At 38.2% G+C, this 24,529-nt stretch overlaps 2 protein-coding genes across 2 annotated transcripts in view; both read left to right on the top strand.

Moving 5' to 3' along the window:
• Positions 1 to 16,503, top strand: part of PLS1 (plastin 1) — a 61,286-nt gene extending 44,783 nt beyond the window's left edge. The window contains exons 11-16 of the mRNA XM_020802005.3: positions 5,161 to 5,239; positions 6,102 to 6,216; positions 8,992 to 9,125; positions 9,266 to 9,389; positions 11,513 to 11,637; positions 14,138 to 16,503. Of these exons, the coding sequence (XP_020657664.3) occupies positions 5,161 to 5,239; positions 6,102 to 6,216; positions 8,992 to 9,125; positions 9,266 to 9,389; positions 11,513 to 11,637; positions 14,138 to 14,273 (713 nt within the window). The 3' untranslated portion in view covers positions 14,274 to 16,503. The remainder of the gene's footprint in view (positions 1 to 5,160; positions 5,240 to 6,101; positions 6,217 to 8,991; positions 9,126 to 9,265; positions 9,390 to 11,512; positions 11,638 to 14,137) is intronic.
• A 3,875-nt stretch (positions 16,504 to 20,378) lies between these two features.
• TRPC1 (transient receptor potential cation channel subfamily C member 1) overlaps positions 20,379 to 24,529 on the top strand; it is a 33,456-nt gene continuing 29,305 nt past the window's right edge. The window contains exons 1-3 of the mRNA XM_020801996.3: positions 20,379 to 20,658; positions 23,571 to 23,725; positions 23,937 to 24,038. Coding sequence (XP_020657655.1) covers positions 20,523 to 20,658; positions 23,571 to 23,725; positions 23,937 to 24,038 — 393 coding nt within the window. The 5' untranslated portion in view covers positions 20,379 to 20,522. The remainder of the gene's footprint in view (positions 20,659 to 23,570; positions 23,726 to 23,936; positions 24,039 to 24,529) is intronic.

Raw genomic sequence — 24,529 nt, 5'->3', positions numbered from 1 at the left:
TTGCAATGACTGTCTTTTTTTTTTTTTTTAATGGCTTTTCTATGGGAAGGAAAAAGGGGGAAGAAGCGTTGGAAAAACAATGGAGAATTCCGAGTAGAGCATGATATTCCCAGAAGATGCCATGAAGTTCATGAATGAGGGAGGGCACTAGTATACCAATAGGCATGCTAGAAACTGCTTTATGTTTTCTCCCACAAGGCAAAAAGTAGGACGATTGAGATGGGGGGGGGAGTTCAGAAGAAAGTAATTAAACACGTCATCCCCTAATATGTTGTATTTAACTGAAACAATGGGATGGAGAAGGAGATCTGATCACAGACCTCACAGCATCTCCTCTTGTTTGGACCTCAAAGGCTGCATTTTGTAGCAGTCAGTTTTTCAAATATTATTATATATTATTATATAATATTATTATATGAATGGTAAGCACATTCATTTCTTGGTATTTGTTTCTTAGATGAACTGTCAAAATCTGACAATTCATAATTTTCCCATTTTTCTTCATGAAATGCAGATTTGACCCCTCCTAATGTAGGTACTGTATTTAGTATTTTTCATTAGTTTACAAATGTGTTTATCGCCAGACCTCTGACTCCTGGCTTCCCCATGCTTGCTTTTATTATGATTGCTTTCCTCCTAATTATCCTCCTGCATCCGTTATATTGCTGTCTTTCTTTTAATATGCCGTTACAACTGAGCAAAGAATATTAATAGCATTCATTTATTCAGAGTATCATACAAATGCCAGCTTGTTTTCTGTCATAATTGAACTGTTTTAGGAACCATAAATAAGGTAACCACATGAAAAATAAGGCTCTTACGCCTTCAACAATAGTGTGGCAGAGAGAATTTCTACAGATGTAGCATGTAGCATCAGTTGAAATTCATGTCCTTTTCTTTTCATGTGACTACTGTCAGCAGTGAGTTCTCTGAAAATACAGGAACACTTTAAAACTTGAAATAATGTAATGCCATTTCTTCCTCTGTGTATCCAGAGGCTGGAATTTTAATTTAATGAAAAACCAGTTTACAGACATAATAGGTTGGATCTATGTACGTCTCTCCATGCATGGAGGGCTCCAGGAGAGAGGGAACCAGAATCCAGTTGAAGCATCTCTTGGAGAAAGGGAATGGGATGGCAATTTTGCTTTACTTCCTTACTTATCAGTACCATGTTCCAAAGTGTTTTAAAGAGTCTCCTGAGCCTTCCAAGAGCATTTTAGGAATCAAAGGGGATGTAGTGAAAAGGAAAGAAATGGGTAGGCAAGCCAACTATTTCATCTGTAGTACCAATGGAACTCTGCTAAATGCAGTTCTGGATGCGACCCATTAAAACAAAATGGATTTGTAGAAATGCATAAATATTGGCCCTTACAGAAACATTTGTAGAAATGTTCATATGTGGTCTTTTGGCAGAGCCTTAAGGTACGTAGTTCTTAATAGTCAGACATATAAGACATAAGACATAAGAAATTTATTTGTCATTGCACTCACAAGTGGGTGCAACGAAATGAGGCGCTCTTCCCCAAGGTAAAACTGGACAACACCACTACAAAAAAATTAAAATATACACAACACTCACCATACAAATATAGATACCCCGTTTCTCCCAGCAATTAAAATTCCACCAAAAACTTTTGACCCCACATTTAAACTCAATACTGCACTTGGGTAGAAGCTGTTCTTGAATCTGCTTGTCCTTGCTTTCAATACCCTGAATCTCCTTCTCGATGGTAATAGTTTAAAGAGCTGATGTCCCGGATGAGAGGAGTCTTTCAGTATGTTAGATATCTTCCTCTTACATCTGTTCTTATACAATTCTTCCAAAGAGAGGAGTGAACAGCCAATGATGTTTTAATCATATCTTGGTATGATTAAAAAAACACATTAAAAAAACCTTGTCAAAAGCAACATACCACTAAATAAGCCTGATAAAATCCTGAAAGATAAACGTATATTTACTACTTATATCATCAAAATTATTCGGTGAATGCCTCTTGGGAGTGACTCATGCAATTGAGTTGATGCCACAGAAGGGCACACCTTATTTTTTTTCCATCTTTAGTGGGCTTCTAATGATGCCCATAATTGATGGGGAACTTAATGCAGAATAACTTCACATATTTTGACCTCCAACCTATTAGGATGTAATAAGAATCAGTACATTGAATTGGGCCCAGATACTAACACAGAGATATCTAGTGTAGTGGAACAGACAGAGAGTATCAGATTAGGATCCATCAGATATGGATTCAAAAGCCTTACTTGGCCATAGAAACTCACTGAGTAGAACTACTGCTTAAATATCTCAAATGTGTCAGAAAAGCCCAGGATCATCATAAGTCAGAATCAACATGATGGGACATCACATCACTAACAGAGAGCCAATACAACTGGAATCTGATTAGGGTGACATGACCTGAAAAACACAAACTTCAAAGAATTGTGGTCATCGTATTTTGTACCAATCGTAGTTCCAGAAGTCTTTTCGAGGGAAGTCCCATGGGGAATCCATTGTACTAATATAATCTGAAGATGACCAACGTGTGCATGTTTGTGATAAAATCCACATTTCTTAATTTTTGAATGTCTCTCATCTGAAATTTTTCTTTGTATATGGAAAATGTTGTGGCCCTCAAAGATAAAGATTTCATTTTAAATTCATTCTATTGCTAATTTATACAAGATCAATATGGACTGCAAACTACCATGGAGATAAAATATTCTGTATGAGATTGTTATGAAACTACTTGATATAAAGTTACTATTAATCCAATATTGCATAAAAACTGACAGTCATCTAGGGATTAAAATCTGTACAGTTGAAGTTTTGTTGTCATGAGGACATAAAAAGTGACCACAATGAAAATTCTGTTTAAACTTTTTTTGGCATTTTTACTATGCCTATTATTCTGCTAATGTGAAAAAGAGAACAGTTCAGTAGCTCACTATCTAATCCAGCTACTGCCCTTGGTTATTCTCTAAGCATATTATCATGATCACAGAAGATAATGATACATGCCCCAGTTCTTGGGTTTTCCCCATTACTTGCCCTGCTTACCACATAAAATACTGTATATATTCCCAGAAGGTATATTCTGAACAGCAGAAAAGAGTGGGGTAGGAGCAATGAAAAGCTGGCCAGCTTTCAACCACATGAAAAGCTTAAGAATTCTTATGTGCCTGTATAACAAAGAATCTTGTTTAGAGTGGCATATTAAATACAGTGTGTTATTTTTAGTTCCACAGTTCCTTTTAGTCAAAATTGCCTTCTTTCAACTTGCACGCTATTGCTTCTCTTTGTCTAGAGTGGTTTTTTCTGGCATTGTTCAGCATGCCGTTTTAATTCTCAGTGTGAATGAAATTGCTGAATATTTCCTTTAGGATTTCTGAATATTTGCTTCAGCATTTCAGCTTTCTGTAACAGGATTTCCAGGAAGCATTTGCTAGTTCTCTTGAAATGTTCAAACTACATTTTAATTAGAGATTGGATTAAAAATTAACCCCAAAAAATATTATACACAATATGACTCAATGACCTCTCCAAAATACCTTAGTAGAAGTAAACCATTATTAAGATGGTATCTTGTAACATATGATAGTTGCAATCCCATAGAGGACTTCCATAGATAAAATATTATAGTGTATATAGACCAATTTGCTGACAAGCATGAATGAAAGAGAAGTCTGGAGTAGCAAGAAACAGAAACATAGTTTGAATTTGGCAGAAAAATAATACCATGATTACTAGGTGCTTGGTCTACATAGCAGAATGAAGTGATGTGGAGTCCAAAACGACAAAAGTAGAGTCTGCCATTTTGGACTGCAGGGAGAGACACTTAATGGCAGTGCCTGCTCTTGTAAAAATACCCTGGAAGTAAAACTTCAGTGTCAGCGAGAATTTCTTCTGCTGCTCCAGTTTTGTATCTGCAGGGAGTTTTTTGTTAGGGGGCATTAAGCACTGCAATCACTTACCAACAGTTTGAATTACCACACTTGGTTCGCCCACCTTGGCTTTCTACCATCTTGCTTCTACCTCATTCTACTGCACATGTAGACTCGGGACATAGATAGTCCTGAGGGCCTTTTAAGCAGATAACATTGACAAAAACCAGTAAGAATTCAGTATTGTAGAAATCAAACGCAACTTCATTCTCAGCAGAACTCTCTAGGTTCAATTTTATCAACGAAGGCTAAACTTAACATTAGCTCCCCCCCCCAGCAGACAGATTCCTGTAGAAGCTGCCCGATGTTACACTTTTGGACTACACTTCTCTTCACTGTAGTCAGACTTGGCCGAGAAGAACGCAACTAGGAGCATTGTTGATGTAGGTTTGCTAGTTTGTTTCTGTTTAATACTTACAATTTTTTTCCTGCCGTCTCTGTATTGGCTGTTTCCTTGTTATGAATGAGATGAGAAATATTTAATTGCTGACAAGTAAATATTGTAAATAGTGAAACAAAAGCCAGATTGCATCAACATATTATAGAAATAATAAGTAGTGTACAGTTTTCTTAAGCCTACACCATATAAATAGGAGTACAAATTTAATGTTAATGTCATGGAACAGTTCTACTAGGTAAATATTGGAGTGATGCCAGTCAAAGGGCATAAAAGAGCATTAGTGGTATTGTGGATTAAATAGTGGTCTTGAACTTTGAAGAGCTAGGTTGAAATGCTGCCTTGTTGTGCAACTCACTTCTACAATTCTTTCTGAGCTAAAACGGTTGTTGTTAGGAAGGATAACCCCATCTTGCTCCCCAAAGCTTGCTTGACTACAGTTGGTAAACTGTATCTAGCCCTTGCCAGCTTTAAAAGTTTTGTTTTCCTCTACCTTAGTAGTTTCCTCCACCCTCCATATCATGAAGAATTACATTTTTTACAGTAAATACCTATCCTGCTTTCGGATGCATTACTTTTATACGTTACAGAATTCTATTTCTTTTACACTCCTAAGACTAAATCCAGTGTTAGTCCCAACTAGAGTATATCCATTGAATGTATGACACTTATTAGTCCATATCAATGTAAATCCCTTTGGTTTCCTTAAACTTGTTTTGTTTGGGACTAAAATTGGATTTAATCTTGAAATTAATAGCATATATTAAATCTGACAATTAAGTGTGAGTTCTAACAAATTTGGTACCTTTTTGCTACAGGAGAAAGTAAGGAAGAGAGAACATTCCGAAACTGGATGAATTCTTTAGGTGTAACACCTTATATTAACCATTTGTACAGGTAATACTTTTATTTTTGAATTAGCTTGTTGACTGAACTAGTGCATGATGCAATCCTTGCTCATTAATCTTCTGTAAAATGTATGTTTACTCCAGTTTGAGATTGTGTCCTTTTGCTCTGGCTAAGATACAGTGGTGACGTAGCATCAGAATAATCACCTGTACCTGTATCTCTCCCCCAGCCTACCTGTGTAGCAAGTCAGCCATTAGAATCAGTAGGTGTTATGGAAGTAAACCAGTGCAAACTATTAACAAATGTAGTAGGAATAAAAAGGGTAAGGCTGTTTTCTCTATTCATTCAGCATGTCCTGTACATCACTGCATTACTGCACAGAGTTCTAGAATGCACACTCTGTCAGTTTGTATAGGGAGTTGATACTACTAGAAGTGGCACAAAATCTAAGAAATACATATTCCTTCTAGCATGGTTGCCGTAGCTCTTGAATTCTACTGTCCCAGCCTGATTTTGCTGGTCTTGTTGAGTGAAGCCACTCAGACTTCAATTAATGATTGAAAATGCTGCCAGTTATTAGGGATGAATAGGGGGAATAAGCACCACTCCAGTTGCTGTTTGATTGCAACTCTAGTTATCCCTCATAACTGGCTACAGTGGCTTGTGCTGCTGTTAGATGCAATGTAATAATATCCAGAGAGTCACCTAAGATGCCCCCATCTGGCATAATTCCCAGGGTTCAATGCTGTATATATTGATAATAACAGAATTATTTACTATTGTGTACTGACTACTGACTATTAGTAGTTATACAGTACTGACTACATTCAGGAACAGTGTGGTTTTGCTATGTAAAGATCTGTTATTTTTCTCTTTCTTTTCCATCTATCTTATTATGGACTTTGACCAGTGACCTTGCTGATGCTTTAGTAATCTTCCAGTTATATGAAATCATCCGTGTACCAGTAGAATGGAACCATGTCAACAAGCCACCATATCCTACACTTGGTGGTAACATGAAAAAGGTTGGTGAAAATCTTTTGTATTTTAAATGGCAATCACCACTTAACTGTATGTTTAACATACATTGACTTAAATGGGTTTAGTATTCTTAGATTATTATTATTAAACTTTGTTTTGCTATGTGATATCAAATTGTATCTCACTTATAGCAATCCTAAAAGAGTTTTCAAGGTATGTGAGATATTTCAGGAATGATTTTGCCCAGCCTATCTCATAGTGAGTGTCCACAACTGAGTAGAGATTTGAACCCAGGTCTCCTGAGTCCATCAATCTATCCCGCTACACCACATTGTTTGTCTCTGGTGTATTACTTCCAATTCATGAAAATAAAACAAGCAATGGTATCTTGGTAGAGACCTTGGAACAGAAACCAGTAAATTAGAAGTCAGGCCATTTGGGATATTGAGTGAAGCACAAGAATCTGGAAGGGAAACATAAAGAAAATTTCATATTGGTATTCACCAGACATTTTGGACTTCACTACCCATCAACCCGAGTCAGTGCTCTGGAATGATATGTAACAGAAAATACCTGGAAGGCAGCAGGTTGAGAAATACCGATCTACAGTACTGAATGTGTGAATCTTACAAATATTTCGGAATTAGAAAGCAGGAACTAAAAGTGTATGTATCAGCATATGCTCGTAGAGCATATAATAAAAACAGCTGACCTAAACTGCATATTGGAGACAGGAGGGCCTGGCATGCTCTGGTCCATGGGTTCACGAAGAGTCAGACACAACTAAACGACTAAACAACAACAAACTGCATATTACTTGTCATTAAATTTATAAAATAAATATATACAGTATATTATTAAAGCAATACATTTAGAAGATGATGGGGAACATCAGGACTGAAAACAACGCTGTGAATCTATGATAGAAATCAAGAATATATGTAGGGTAGATTTCCCGAGAAAAGTGAACATAGACATAGGCCACTATAATGTACATGCATTAAGTAGAAAACCTTTACCTATTTTTATGGGTGGGCAATCCTCAGGCCACCCTGGGTCCTTTCAAGGAGAAAGGTGGGCTAAAAATATTTTGAATGAATGAATAAATAAATAAATAAATAAACAAAAATTAGTGCCAGGAACAATTACATCCATGCCAAGGCCAATAGCATACAAAATAGATTTCACAACAAAGTAAGCAAAATCACAGACTATTAGACTTAACTACTTTATATATAGGTCAAACCAGCATGAGCATACAGAGCCAATAAAGAAAGACAAGATACATAGCCCATGTGTAGAAATCATAAATACAAAGAACTCTTTCAGGTCATTCAGCTACCTCCATGATATGAAATTCAGCAAGAAATTTGGAACTAAAACTAGACAGAACAATATCCAAATACAATATAACAGGAAAGTCACATTTTTCAGACTATAACTCCCAGGATCCTGTAGCTAGCATGGTCACTGAAGATGTCCAGGAGTTTGTAACCCAAAAGGGAAACTATTCCAAGCACTACAACTATCATACTGTTTTTCTCTCTCCTTTTGTCATACATACACAACAGAGGAGAGGGAATTTCATCTGCATCTGTACAGCTGTATGATGTGGTGATTCTGTAGTCTTCCGGACTCTGGTTTCTATTGATCTATACCACACTCAGTGACCTCTGCAAGCAATTGAATGCAGAGTGTTGGGACTGGGTGAGATGGTGGGTAACTGGCCAGGTTACATTTTGCAGGGCCCCATTAGAGTGAAGATACACTTCTAATTTCTGCAGCTTCACCTGTGGTTCACTAAAATACATGAATATTTGGAATAAAGTTTGGGGCCTCATGAGGCCCAGCCACGGACTCCCTTCCAAACTCCCATCTATTGCAATTCTCAAAAAGACCACAGGACTGGTTTCTGGTAGGTGGGTAGTAGCAGCTCTGGGTAAAGCACTGAAACGGCATGCAGCAACAGAGAACAGTTAGATGGCAGGCACTAGGGGTAAAAAGGGAGGCTGCAGGAAGTTGCCTGGTGAAGAATTTTTATCTGCTATCCACATATCCATGCTGGTCTGGAAATAGAGGGAGGTGTTAATGAACTTTGTTACAGTGAAGCCATAAAAAGAAGAATATTTATATTTTGTTCCCATCCAGTATTGTATTTTCTCCTTCCCATATGATATTTTCTATTTTATGCACAATGGAAATATTTGCATAGAATTTGAAAACCGTCAAGGCAAACCAGAATAGAAATCTTCCCACAGTTTTGTTCTTTGACAGCTGCTTCTCATTTGGTTACAAGCTAACAAATGGCCAAGCCAGCTGTAGCTGGATCAATTAGTATTCGTGCATATTCACAGCATTGCCAAATTCAAGCATCTGCAATTGTATTGTTAGATGCAAATGGGGTATTTTAAAATATTGCACATAAGAAAAAGAGATATGTTCTTTTAAATCTACAGGGCAAGCATACTATAAGAATACAGTTTGGCAAAGGGTTCTAAGTAATGTAAAGATAGTCCTTTGTGTACCCGGAAGAGCAGTGTAATTGAAAGAAGAAGAAATGTAATAGAATTATTTTAGTCTCCCTGTGTGCTTAATAAATCTATGCTTTAATCACATTGAAATATTCATGCATCATTTGTTTGATTTTTGTCTAATTTTTCTCCCTCCATGTTCATGTAAATTAAATTTATGAATGTTCTTGTGTTGGTACTGTGGCTGCTTTGCTTCTCACAAAACATTATGGTAAAATGGTTTTGTTCAAACTAATTGTAGTTTCTTAACCTTACTGATTTTCCTCTCTGTAAACAAATATCTTTTAGATTGAAAACTGTAACTATGCAGTGGAGCTCGGGAAGAACAAAGCCAAGTTCTCACTGGTTGGTATTGGTGGACAGGACCTCAATGAAGGCAACCCAACACTGACACTGGCATTGGTATGGCAGTTAATGAGAAGGTGAGGATTTCTCATTCCTTATGGGATACAAAAGCTTTTCCACCCAACAGGTTCTTCATCTGCTTGTCACTGAAAGTTCAATTTCATCTATAAAATGAAATAGCAAATCAGTTGCAAATACCATCTTCTTTCTATTGCAGGTACACTTTGAATGTACTATCAGACCTTGGAGAGGGGGAGAAAATAAATGATGAAACTATTATTAAATGGGTGAATCAAACTCTTACAAATGCAAATAAGACCACTTCAATAACTAGCTTCAAGGTAATAAAGTTATTGTGCAAAGGAAGAAAATGTACATTAATTAGATACAGAATATTGATAGGAATATATTTATACCATAGACACAATATTACTTCTTCCTTAAAGTGCCTGCAAAGGGGCTGCAAAATGTCTCTGAGACTGCATGTGAAATCTCAAAGGCATACTATTTAAAAGAAAAGCACATGGTGATATAGATATAGGATTGTGCATGTCTGTATAGTTATTTGTAAAGGACCTTGAACTTTTATCTATGTATATATATTCTGTTTAAACAAAAGAAGAAACATGTTCATAGAAAATGTAAGGTCTTTGTGCATTGCAGGATGATTTAAATACAATAAGCAATCCTGAAACCCTCAAGATGATTTTCTTAGCGAACAATGTTAACTAATTGTCCCATTTTTTAGGTAGAGGTGAAGTTTGGGGGACTTTTGCAATTTGATGTTACAATAAAACTAACAGAGAGAACACGTAATAACAAAAGGATTCAAAGAGAGAGTTAACAATATGACTAGCACAACTTAGAACCAATTTATGTTTCACAAAGGTATCAAAATTCGGGTAATATATTAAGAAATATTTGCTGAATAATAAAGAGCAAAATTATGGATGCTACTATTAGTTTTTACACAGCAGTATGAACGTGCATGCAACAGTGGCTGAAATACTGTGTGTGTACAGGCAGCTATGGAAAAGGTTTTCACATTTTGGTTGGCTGTCTATCTTGTGCATGGGCCTGCAACAAGTTGGGAAACCCAGGTGTGTTGGAGTGCACAACAGACAAGAAGATTGCACACACTGCTTGCATGATACCATCGAGGTTCTACCTATATTTATGATTGCAGTTTACAGACACAGCTATATATTCAAAGAGGCACCATCAAAAGCCATGCACATACAGGACATTGTGCCAAAAACCATGACAGATATTTGGCACATCAAAGGTTCACTCTTCAATAGCAATAGTTACAGTAGAATTAACCGGATTCTTTTTTTATAGCCTTATTTGAATGATTTGTCAGGTGTACCAAAATGAGATTATAATGCTTAGGACTATTTTCTAATGTAAATCTGCAGTAATTTAATATGTATAGTGCTCTGAAGATTAATTATTCATTAATAAAAATACAAGTGCCAAGGAAATTATGAAGAATTAATCTAAAATCTTCAGAGAGTTGATCAATTTCCTTCTGTCTTTAAAACTGGTTTCTTGCCACTAGAACATGGGGTGCACAAAGGAAGAGTACAGTAATTGAAGACTGACATGATCCACACTGATTGGTATTAAAACAGGAATTTATGGCATACAGAATTGAGATGCATTAGCTTAATAGTTCAAAGAGGACAAGCAGGTGCTGAGTTTAAGTGCACTGTATACATGGTAATATTTCTAGTATAGGCAGATAATGAAATCACATTTAAGATGTCAGCAAATCTTGAACTTTAATCTACTAGAGGGAATAATATGCTGAGAATCTCAAGGAATAAAGCTATTTACATCATTCAGTTGGCACCTCCTGCTGCTTTCTCATGAACCAAACTGCCCATCTGCTTTAGCTGTTGGGAGGGGACTATAGCAGTACTATCTTCTATTTTAAGGCAGAGAGGACAAGAATCTCAGTATCCCTGGAACAAAATGTAGAGCTCAGAAGCAAGCTCAAGGTAGTATTTGGTTTCCGGCAATAAGTAGATTATGCCATTTATAAACAAGCAGAAGGAAGCCCTAATTACAGAAGAAAATCAACAGGCTGAAAATACAAACATGTGGAAATATTCTAGCAGATGTAAAAGATTTCTAAAAACCATTGGATAGTATTTTTCTGTGATCAAGATGTTCTATAATGGATGACAACTGGGTGAAAAAAAGGAGTTTGTTATAAAATGTCAGCCAGTTGTCATGAAGGAAAAGATTCAGCAGTAAACTGTTTTAATAGTCTTTAATGGAACCATGTTATTCCAGCAATACATGAATGCAGCTTTTAATCCAGTGATATATACAGCTAACCATAGAATTAGGATTTATAGATTAGTAACAGTGGATAAAGAAAAAACATATTGATACATACATTATAGAAAAAACAATTATTATTCATAATAAAGCATTTTAATACTTCTCCTTATAGGACAAATCCATTAGCACCAGTTTACCTGTACTAGATTTAATAGATGCCATTGCACCAAAAGCGGTCCGTCCAGAAATGATCAAGAGGGAAGACCTTACTGATGCAGACAAACTGAATAATGCTAAGTAAGTCCTTTTTGCACTTTTTCTTCTCTTATTAAACACAGAAAGACTATTCCAGCTCCCATTGCAAATGTCAAATAATATTAGCGGCTTAGTTATGCTAATCTGTTACAGCAAAAACAACGAACAACCCTGGACAACCTTGAAATATAACATTTTTGAGAAACCAAACTTTCATAGAGTAGAACTCTCTTTGTCAGAATTATGAAATGAATAATATTCTTTGCTAGCAGAGGTATTTTTGCATTTCATGTCTGTCAGCTTGTTTCTTAATTTCTAGGTAATGATACATAAATAATACTACATTGAATGGCAACCAGTGACCTTTAATGGGGAAATGCATATTCCTATCCACATCAAAAGAAGCATCCAATCCTTTAAATTATTATCACAGTAGTTTTGTGCACATACCAGTCTTCTACAAATGTGTCTCATGGACTAGAATGCTAGGAGCACTGATTCAAAACAAAGTGCAACTGCAAATGTCATAGGAGCTGTGCAAATCTTAGGAGCTTGTTGTGCTGAGAGACTTCATGTCCATGCTGACACCTAGTTTATCAGGAGCAGCTGAGGACATCATGGGTCTGTCCCAAGTGATACCTGACTTCATTTTGGACCTGGTTTTCTATGTCGGGCAGTAGAAGCTGATCTGAGTGTGGAAGAACACTCCAGTTCTATTCTCATGGACAGGTCACTTCTTGACGAGTTTTAGACTTGCTGGAACTTGTAGTCATTGTCAGGGTGGGAATCCTATTAATATAGTCCAATTCAGAAAGTGGATGGATCCAAATGGTTTCCTGACAACTCTTGAGGGATTTCCTGTCACCTTGGCAGGTGATCCTGTTGAAGCCCTGGTTGGCCACTGAAATGGGAAAGTGGCTGGGGCCATTGACACAATCACTTCCTCTCCCATGGGGTGGAGGCAAAAGTGCCCCCAGTTTACTACAGAACTGGCCAGCTGCACCCCTTCCTGGAATTATCTGACTTGCTTACAGTGACACATGCTTTAGTTACATCCTGTCTGGATTACTGTAACATGCTGCCTGCCCAATCACCCCCTTGCTGGCCTGGTAATCCCCCCTTGCTTGTTGCTCCCCCAGTTGGCCTGCCAATTGTCCCTTCACCAGCTCAGTTGCCCCCTGCTCACCCTCCTGCCTCCCTCCCTGCCCCTTTCCTCACCCTCTGAGGCATCTGTCCTCACATTCTCCCACCTTCAACCCTTGCCCCTTTTCCTCTTGTGTTTCTCCTTTCCCTTTCCGTTTTCCTTGCTGCCCCATGGCAGAAAGGTGAGAATGCACAGACTATCACAAAAAGTTTGGACTTGGGCTAAAATCCACATGATGTTAGACAGGATTCAAAAAAAGTGAGATCCCTCTGCCAGTTTATTCCAGAAGTGGGAAGAGGCCCATAGCCCAGCATTTAAACACCTTGTGCTAGTTTCTTTCTCTTTCCTCAAATACTACTACCCTCACATTAATGATGCAGTTCTAAATCAATCAGATGGGAAGCTATAGAGTATGTGAACACGGCCTTACAGTTTGCTGAAATATTTATAAAAATCCAATGTTTATTTTAAAAAGCTATAATAAATAAGTTGTAGTCAGCCGCTGTTAGTTTTAGTGTCATTAGTGACACCTAGATCTGTCTCTCTTTTTCCAGTTGTTATTTGAATTCCTAAATGAGTGTCTGGTGATAATTATGACCCAGATGAGAGCACAAACTAGATACATCAGACGGGATGATAGTGGGGAGTTTATTGGGTCAGATGTCTGGGTGTTCCGGGTGTGATAATTCTCTAAGATGCCAGGTTTGTAGCCTGTAAATACTTCTAGACCTGGCACTGCTGGTGGAATCTTAGATCATGATCTTGTCCTGGAACATATTTATTAGTTTTGGCTGATACGTGAACTGGAAAATAGAAAATCTGCTGACATTCATGCTCTGGTGGTTTATACACTGGATTATTATAATATGTTTTCCTGTTCTGCCTTCTATTTATTTATGCATTTACTTGCTGTGTTTTTGTTCTTTATTATATCCATTATTTTATGATCTATGATTCCAGTGTTGTAGTTTTACAGTCTTTATTGCATTTGGAAATTTTATATTGAATAGCTGTATCAGTTTTGTGCAACAAAGGAAGGTTGTTCAAAATACTAAACAACAGAGTTATATCTGTGCTGAAAATTGTTCAAAGATAGAGGAATTGCTGCTACAGCCCACATTTACTAAGCAATGCATGTTAAACAGACACAATGGCTATGTTATTCTGTGGCCACTCTGAAAACCTGCTCAAGTACTGGGGTCCTTCTAAAACAGACTAAGACATTGTGGAAGGTAACATTAAGTTAGAAGAACTGGTAAAAATAGTCTAGCTTCCCAGGCAGAAACACATTCCATTAGGTAAAAGCTATCATTGGACGCAATGTAATAAAATTACTTTATCTCATCAATTAAATGATGCTTGATTAATAACATGCATATTTTCTTTTTTCTCTCCAAGATATGCCATTTCCGTTGCTCGAAAAATTGGTGCTTGTATATATGCCCTACCAGATGACTTGGTAGAAGTGAAGCCAAAAATGGTCATGACAGTGTTTGCATGCTTGATGGCAAGAGGACTGAACAAAATAAAATAAAGAAGTTTTTTTCATATTTTCTGCCATGTGAAACACAATGAATGCCTCATTGTTTACAGACTAATGCAATTTAGTAGCTGTAAAACAAAGATAATTTATATACATAAATGTGCAGATGTATAGCAAGATTATTTAAAAAATAAGTGTTTATATAAGATTTCATCTGATATGTTTTATATTTATTACTAAATTGTGAACTAACATTACTAACACAATGCAATAATTACACTCAGAATTACAGCATTATATAGCCTTTTAAACCGATACAATCTGTGTTGTTTTCTTAGTGCAAAAATTATCAGACTTAGCAGTTTTAGTAGCTAGTGTGAAACTAAGATTCTGCTTACTGTATTATTAACATGTACTTTTATGCATGTGACACCTTTGAAGTCTGATGTCGTTTTGTTCCAACCCTATTATGTTGATCAAAAAATCAGTGTCCTTGTCTTACTGTATGATGGACTGTTCAAATTTCTATTGCTATTTGGGTACAAATTAAAAGAAGCAAATTATAACTAACCTAATATTCAGTAAGTTTCACTGCACGGCACTTCTTTCTGAGTAAAAAACTTCACTATTAATTTAGCTGGTAGGTTAATAGCTTAAAACCATACTTCATTAATTGGAGAGGTACAGTTTGACTCTTGAAGATACAGTATATTATATTTTCTGGAGTTGCTAGGTAATAAAAACTTATTAATATTTGAGGGCTATTTGGTGTTAGAGTATTACTGTACTTTGACATGGAAAATAAAATTTTAAACAAAGACCGGCATAGCCATAATACACTGATATATGTGAATGAGGGGCAAGATCACAACTCCTTTATTAAAGTCCCCTCTGTAACACAGCTTTCCTTGTGATTAATACTGTAGTTATTTCAATATTCTTAACTGTGAGTAATGATAAGCAAAATTTGTAGTTAATCTTGCTTGAGGTGGAAGATGGATTCATAAGGGACTGTTGTTGATTGTAAGCTTTAATCATGGATGAGGACAGTAAGAGAAGGATAAATGGAATTTCTTGTGGAGAACTTTGAACATATAACCCATTGGCTCATCTTCCAACTGCGTAAACTTTATTGAGGAATTTAGTTTTTGTATTTTACACTTCCTTTAGTCCTCCAAAAATGCATGTGTACTGAGGTTATGGTAGTATGAAAACTTCCTTAAATTTACAGTGCATCATTATATACAATTTATGGTGGGGTAGGGTAACATATCATAGTACAGAGATACTATTAAAAGATAGCTGATTAATTCAAGTATTATTATTTTTATTGGATTGCAACACTGATATTACAGGCAAAACTTGCTACTTGAATGAGTTATTAAATTAATCCATTGAGAATTTTACTGTAGAAATCTGTAATATCAAGCAACTATTCATGAAGGAGGGGACGTGGGGACGCTGTAGGTTATACCGCAGAAGCCTCTATGATGCAAGGTCGGAAGACCAGCAGTCATAAGATCAAATCTACACGATGGATTGAGCTCCCATCGCTTGTCCCAGCTCCCGCCAACCTAGCAGTTTGAAAGCATGTAAAAATTCAAGTAGATAAATAGGTAGTACCACAGTGGGAAGGTAATGGTGTTCCATGTCTAGTCACGCTGGCCATGTCACCATGGAAACTGTCTATAGACAAACGCTGGCTCTGTGGCTTGGAAATGGCAATGAGCAACCCCCTTAGAGTCGGACATGACTGGACTAAATGTCAAGGGAAACCTTTACCTTTATTCATGAAGGAGAAAAAACAAAATAATTGTTAAGGTTTGTAGGCTAGAATAAAGCACAAGTATGACAATAGCAACAAGCAAAACAAAAATTATTTATGAAGTAAGCATTGCAATCAGAGTAAATATCTTAACTTTAAAAATGGTATATTGTAAGCAATAAAAGAGATATGGGTTCTGTTTGGGGTATCATTTTACATGTGATGTACTTTGTTGTAAATGTTTTTAATATGTGTGTGTTTTCTACTGCTGATTTTTACAAGAAATGTGTATTAACTCAGTACCAGTTACCCTAATTTTTTTTAAAGGGTCATATCTGAAACTGAACACACATTAATCAAATTTAACATCTTGCTTTAGCTGACATGTATTTTTGTTCAAATGTTTTAGCATGCAGGCTTTTTAAAATTTCATCAGAAAGCATATATATTCAGCTTCCTAATCACAGCCTATTAAAAACCATAGTTATTAATAAGATAAAACCACAATTAATCAACTTTTCCATCTGAGTTTTTTTAAATAACTGGGAGTGGAAATACAATTAAACCAATTATACACAGAAGGTGGGAGTCACACTGTGATAAATTGTGGTAATAACAGGGTGCTACATATGGAGATTCTAGGGAAAAGGTGATATGGTACTAGAGAAAAAAAATCTAATACATGGACAGTGTCACCGAAGCTACCAACATGAATTTGACCCAACTCCGGGAAAGACAGGAGGGCTTGGCGTGTTCTGGTCCATGGCGTCACGAAGAGTTGGACATGACTTAATGACTAAACAATAAAAATAATAACCCATTTGCAAACTATATTGTAGTGCAAAAGGGCAAGAATGTCATGTACTCGTATACTCATATGTTCTCATTTTAAATCAGTGGTTCCAAACCTTTTTTGAATCATGATCCCATTTTATGATAGCCAACCCCTCTACCACATTTGCACAAAAAGGCATTTTTGATGGGATAAAGTCATCCCTTCTCAGAAAGTCAAAACTTCTTATTCCTCCAAAGGACCTGTTTCTCATACATACATACACATGCAAACTTTAATACCCAGCACTGAAAGGTCAATGAAGAAATTATTTATCAAGGTCTGCAACACTTATAAGACAACCCATTAAATGACAGAAAACACTTTGCAACCCCCTTGAGTCCACAATCTCCAGGTTGGAAAACACTGTTTTAAATGCTGAAACAATGAGTTCAGTTGCTTCTCATCAATACTAACATTTCCCTCAATTGTGACATTCAAAGATAAAATGGCTGAAGAAAAACTATTTCCAAATTGCACATATCCCAGGAACCATAAAAGTATCCACTAACATAGGATACTCCTTTATGCTGAGTTGGACCTTTGGCCCATCTGCCTCAATATGATCATCTCTGACTAGCAACTCTGAAAGCCCCCCAGGTTTCAGATGGGAGATCAGTGATGTCCCTTGGTGATCTGCCATCCAAAAACTAAGTAAGCCTGAGCCAATATAGATTTAGAAATCAGAAAAGTGATGTGTTTAGCGATATGGCGCTAAATGATGACTCCCAATGCCAAATTACATTATCCTTGACTTCGTATCATTAGCCCACATATTGAATAAACACAGTGAAACATCTTAACCCAGAAGACCAAAATTTGTGTGAAAGTATGCTGAGACAGTTACTTTGTTTAGGCCATATCAGAATCTGTGCAGTTAAGTCAATTTGTACATTTTAAGACAGTGTCCAAAGAGACATCGTTTCACAGCAAAACTACTGCTGAATGCATGATTTAAACTGAAGACAGGTAACAGGAGTGCTAATAGCTGAAAAATGAAATAGAGGAAAGGGTAAAGACCAGCCTAGGCCTTTGCAGCTTCGAAAGTTACTTTAAGCATCCCACCATCACTGCTAAGTCATGTCTAACTTTGACAAGTCCACCACATTCATTTTGCCTTCACCTCCTTTTCTCAGCCCAATTTAGAATACCTCGCTCCAGTTGTTTTAAAATATTGTGCATACTGATTTTATTAATCTACTTTTATCATACTTTTAAGCGGCCTTGGAAGGATTTCTGTCATGAAAGGCAAGATACAAATAATTTTAATTTAAAAAAACCAGTTAGACAGGGGCATGGCTGTGACATATGAGTATTTCTTTAGAGCTATTGTTATATCTGGTTGAAAAAGTACAGCAGGTTTCTTAAGCAATGCAAAAATTGGAGACATTACGTACCACAAACATACCATGATATCAGCTCCAACACTGAAAAATCATTTTCTGTCCAGCCCAACTGTTCTTCCCTTTGAGTTTTCTATTGTCTAGGACCCAAGTTGACAAGCAGGAAGCAATCTGGGCTTTGGATGGGCCTTAACTAAACCCGCCTAGAATTTCCAGATCTGCAAAATCAGTTTAGGATACAAAGGGCCACATTTCTCACACTGGCCTTTCTTCATAAACTGGGGTCTGTGGACAAAGGAGGGTGCTATCTGGGCATCCTTTGGGCAACTACGTGCCTGGTTTATTCATAATAAACTTTGAAGGGCTGCTCTTAAATATAGTGGCAATTGACTCCCTCACGCCCCCACTTTAAAAGTGGTGGACTTGTGAAACAGGAAAGAAAGAACAGGGGCTGTTTTTTTTTTAAAGAAATTAGAGAAATTCTTGGATAAAATATTCAAATATCACCAATTATCGCCCTCCTAAATATAATTAAGAATGACCATCTTAAAAAAGAACAGAAAGACCCCAGCAGCTTTTCTTAGAACAGAGACAGATATGGTGTCCATTAAATCCAGGGCAACTCTAGCTATGCTCTCTTACTACTGTACTTACTATACTTACTCTTACTATATACTCTCATTTCTCTTTAATTTATTTTTACTCTATTTTCTTGGTTTCCACATTTTCATTTGTAGATTTATGTAACTGTGTTTTTATTAATTGTTTGTATTATATTGGAAGCCACTCAGAGTGGTCACATAGACCAGATGGGCGGGATACAAATCAAATCAAATCATCAAACAAACAAACAAACAAACAAATACATAAATAAATATGCCCCACCACTGTCTACCTAAACGTTGTATGGTAGAGCAATGGAAGAGTGGCGGTTGGGGAACTTCAGTTCAAACCCTACTAAAATCTAAATCCCTATCTACAGATATTTTTGTTTTTTTCTGGGGCTAAAAGAATGTTGAGGGACTGGATCTACAAATTGGATAATGACCAGGACTTATCCTTAACCCACTCTTCAAATTTCTCTCACTGGTAGCATCTGCTGAAAACAAACCACTCAAGGGTGCAATACTTACATACACTTACTTTTCCCTCCTTGAGAACCGCATTCACAGAACTCCATTACCAAACCATGCCAACCGCTGTCTTAGATGGCAGGTACATGAATGTCCCCAAGCATCTAAGGCTGTGTATTTGCAGAGCAGGTGAGATAGAGGATGTTGTCCACTATTTACTCAACTGTCAGGTCTATCAAAACCCCAGAGAAAAATTCCTGGGAAACATTTTGGCTGCTCCACAGGAGGAAAGCACTCAAAGGTGGTCAGGTTACTTTTGGATTGTGACCCATATATTACATACAGAACAGTGGTATTTGCAAAAGCAGCCAGAAACATTCGTGCTAATTTCCTGAGAGCCATTGCGATCAATTGTGCGGGAGACTCCCAGATATGAATGGTCTCTTATTATTTTATATGTCTGTGATTTTATTTGATTGTATTTGTATTTTAAACAATTGTGACTGCTTTTAGCTAATACAATAAACTTAAACTTGGACTTGTTATAATGGTCACAGTAGCAAGATTAACATTTGCAAAGAATTGGAAACAAATTAATCTTGAAGACTGGTATAAAGAAATGTGGAGCTTAGCAACTAAATGATACGTTAACATGTGAAATGAAACTAATAAAAGGGAATGACAAAGCCTAATGATTTCAAAGATATGCATGGAATTTATATTTGGAGCATGTCTTTTTGAAAGGGAAAGGTTATAGGCCTGCAGAAGAATCAGTGCGTTTTTGGAGTGAAATGGGGTGAAAAGTTCCAAAATGATACCTTTGGTTACCTAGTCCAGAGGGTGAGGGTGGCACAGGTGGGGAAGGTTAAAAAACAAACCAAAAAAAGGGGGGGGGAGTGCAGGTGTAGTTAAAACTATCCTTAAGCAGATCCTAGACGCGGAAGCCGGTTCTCTCCCCGACCCCTCTTTTCCCCAGCCCCGCTCACCCCCAGAGGGAAAGCCCAAGGCGGGCGCCTCTCAACCCCTCAGGGAGAAACCTTTTTTTGGAAGTCACTTCATACGCAGGAAAGAAAACGGAGCCTTTTGCGCGTGCGCCGAGAGCGGCCTCATCGCCTCCACCCTCCCAATTTGACAGCTCCGCCATCGCCCGCTCTTTCCCTCGGCTCCCCTCCAGGCGCTCGGGCGCCGGCGGATGAAGCCGGTGGGTCGCCGGCCTTAGCAGGTTGAGGGAGGAGGTCCCTGGGAGAGGCTTCTCCTGATGGGCCTCAGCCCGGAGAAGCCGGCGCGATGGCTGCCCTTTACCAGAGCGCCGACCCGTCGGCCTCGGCTTCCCCGAACAAGCTCCTGGCGCTGAAGGACGTGAGGCAGGTGAAGGAGGAGACCACCCTCGACGAGAAGCTTTTTCTGCTGGCTTGCGACAAAGGTCGGTCGCCTTTTCCCCTCCTCCGGGGTTGGCTTCCTACGGACACCGTGAAGGGAGAGGCGGGGAAGGGGGGGGAAGTGTCTTGGTCGTCGGATCAGCCCAGCCTGGAGGAGACCCCCCACGGGGGTGGGGGGCTGAGGATGCAGGCCTCCCTCTCGGACCCCCTTCCTTGGGCACATCGAGCCCCGGTCACGCCTTCAGTCCCCGAAACAGGTTGGCTGGAAGCTGACAGTCCCTGGTCCTTTTAGGCATCTCGATTGTGTCGCTACTTGATGAGGACAGGATTTGTATGTGTGCGTGTGTGGTTTTTTTTTAAGAGGCACGGAATTGGCATAGATTTCTCTCCTACTCCCAGCATCACCGATTCTTAGGAAAATAGCACTTCCTCCTTTTCTTCTGTTTTTATGGAGTAAAAGTTGCCCACCCCCAAAGAGTGCTGGTTGAAAGATTACATGCTCAAGAGTTTTATTAGCTTATAAGGTAAAGTGGGAGCGAGTGGTCCTCAAGTATCAGACAAGAAACAAAACAAAATTAAAAACAAAAACTCTGCTGCCTCTTAAAGACTTAAATGCTATATTATAATGGTCCTAACTAGAGATGGTGGAGGGTCCGGCCCCCACGCTGCCACTCCTGGCAGAGACGCTTGTCATCCTGCCTCCTGCCAGGAGTGGCTCAGCAATCATGATCTCTGGAGTGATAGGACGATGGGAGCGTGGACCCTGCGGCGTTAGTGCATCAGTGAGTGGGCCATCTGGCTCCACGGGGCCGAATCCTCTACCTGTGCAGGGGTATTCTCTAGTCCTAACATGTTGGTGTTCTTCAAAGATTTGTTCTTCCAAATGCATGGATTTATTTGTAAAAGGGATAGGAAAGAATGGGTTTGGGGTCAGGCAAATGCAAGTTAATAAAACTTAAAGAAAAGAAAGACCACTAAGACTTATTTTGATTGTGATTACGACGATGTGCTTCGAGTGTATATTAAGGAATTTTGCTTGGCTAGATCAGACATCTGAAGGACTAGGTATAACTGTGCACTACTTTTAACTTTGCAAACACACTCCTTACCGCTGCAAGGACCAGAGCATCTGGGAGCCATGAATCTGTGTTTTCAAGGGGAATGTAACATCTCTGTCTTCTCTGGATTAAGCTTCAATTTATTTACCCTCATCTAGTCTGTTACTGTCAGAAGACTTGGGTTTGGAACCAAAAAAAGATCCCCCAGAATTGGATGCAAAGGAGAAATAGAGTTAGACATACTCGTAGCACTAAATTGCAAAACTCTGGACAACCTTCTCCAGTGGTTTCCTGTATATATTAGCACGGGGGACAGAAGAGAACATTGAGGGATACCACAAGCCAACAGTCAGGGCATCAAGCAGGTTTTTTCCCCACTGCCCCACTTCATAAAAAGATTTTGACTTTTTATGAATGACTGGAGCCAGTGCAAAACAATACCAGAAAAAACACCCAGAGGCATACTATGGTTGATGATTTTGCAAACCACTGAAAGTTTTAGCAGAAACAACAGGAATACATTTCACATCTCTAATTTCCAGAATAGGAAATCCACCAAGGTTGCTGCTATATAATCAAGCCTGAAGCCATATTGAAATAGTCTAGATAATTTCTCCCATCCTATACCTGAGAAGTCACCACACTCCAGAACCTTGCTTAAAAATGTTTCAGACTAGCTGTTAGTTATCCAATACTGTGGGATTCAGGTAGGGGTTTTTCCACATTATTGCTTTTTTAAGGCAGGCTGGAACTCTGCCTTGCTCTAGGGAGAATTCACCAATCCCTAAACTCACTCAGTCAGTTCCCCCAGCTACTTTTATGAACCTGGAAAGACAAGGACCCAGCATACACATGATGGCTCTCCTCTCCTAGTATACTGTCCACATCCTCAGGCTATACAAACTGAAACTTATCTGTTAGCACAGGATTAGCAGTGGTCAAAGTTACATTCACAGGACCTGTGTCAACTGCGGTGTCAAAATCAGAATGCACCTGAGCAATTTTACCTGTGAACTATCAGTCACATTGTTCACAGCAAGCTAATGAGTTTTCTGCACTCTCTTCCACAACATAGTGGATCCTTGATCACTTGAACAGCTTTGTTGGAAAACCCTGTGCAAACTCAGCGATGGCAGAAAAGGACTTATTTGCTGCCATCACTGCCACAGAGTAGGCCTTCCAGTGGACTCTAGGCTGTGTTTGGTTGCATCTGCTGTGAGTTTCCTGTCATTGTTGCTAGTCTGTGTCCCACTTGCTTAGTTGCTGCCAGCTCCCTATGAAGCAAGTTTGGTTCCACTCCATGAGAAGAAACACGTAAGAGTTATTGTATCTACCACCTTGACAATTTGCTTATTTCAGAGGTCAGCCAGGACTTTGAGAGGGCTGCCTGCGGAATGAAGAAGTTCCCCAAGAGCTGTCAGGAGACCGTTTGGATCCATCAGTTTCAGGGGCAAATCATCTTAATTGAACCCCTTCAAAGTCTTTGAGTTTCAGTGAATCTGAATCCCACCATATTATTATTGAATTCTCACTTTCGAACACTACAGATAGTTCTACACCCAGATCACTAGCTTCCCACCCAAACAGGAAAATAAGTCTGCTGTGTGTCCTGCAGCATATGTGGGGGCAGATAACCATTTGGGATGCACCCATGATTGTCATGGCAGGTGTGAAATCTTGAACCTGACAAGACATAGATGTTGAAATTCTCCAGCATAACAAGCCAAGGAGACTCCAACACCATCCCTGAGACTAGTTTGGTTAGCCTAGGGAGTAAACTGTTTTGCATCAGTATAGGTGGTACACCTTGCTGCACATGCAGATAGCTCCCAGTATAATATTTGCAAATTACAATACCCTGGTGTACTGAAACAGGTCTTTGTACATTACTGGTTTAGGTGACTATTACATGGTGAAGAAACTTTTGGAGGAGAATAGCTCTGGTGAAATGAACATAAATTGTGTGGATGTGCTTGGAAGAAATGCCATTACCATAACAATTGAAAATGAGAATCTAGACATCTTACAGCTTCTCCTGGATTATGGGTGTCAGGTATTGTGATCTTACTTCATCACTACCACCATCACCACCATTATCATCATCATAACAACAACCATCACAATCTGTTTGCAGTTTGGTTTATTTTTATTTGATCTTTCAGAACAAGACTATCTGTGTTGGCTCTATATTTTATTTGTAACTTTAAAATGTATATTTTTTCCAATAGTATTTAGTCTATTATTACTTCTTTAATTTTCTTCAGTCTGCAGATGCACTCTTGGTGGCTATTGACTCAGAAGTTGTGGGGGCTGTGGATATACTACTTAATCATCGACCAAAGCGAACCAGTAGACCAACAATTGTTGTTAGTATTTGTTTAAATAATTGTACAACAGTACAACTAAGATCTCTTTGGTGTGTGTGTGTGTGTGTGAGTGTGTGATAGTGGGAATGTTTTGAGCAGATTTTTTTTCACTGTAAGATTAGATTTTTCAAAAAAATTGGTAATCAGTGGATTGAATTGTAGATCATTAGACTCAGGGATGTCTTAAAACTGACTGGAAGCCTGATAGTGAACTTGATGCATATAGTAAAATGAAAACTGTACTTATTTTTTTGTCTATCTTGTAGTATGAAAAATCATCTCCAAGGCTAGTCTTCAAAGTGGTTTTCTCTTAAATTTTAAATTAAATTTGAGGGACATACCAGCTTTTTCAGTTTTAAATGATCACTTGTGAATGAATTGTCCAATGTTTACATTTTTCATCATTTTAGATACTCTTGTTTAATGTGATCGGCCTGTGTACATGTGTGTGGTTGGATTGTATCTATGGAAGGAGAAAAAGGCATAAAGCA

This window comes from Pogona vitticeps, chromosome 3, assembly GCF_051106095.1.
Source record: "Pogona vitticeps strain Pit_001003342236 chromosome 3, PviZW2.1, whole genome shotgun sequence".
Lineage (NCBI taxonomy): Eukaryota > Metazoa > Chordata > Lepidosauria > Squamata > Agamidae > Pogona > Pogona vitticeps.
The sequence above is the reverse complement of the archived record's forward strand: the minus strand, read 5'-3'. Positions and strand labels throughout refer to the sequence as shown.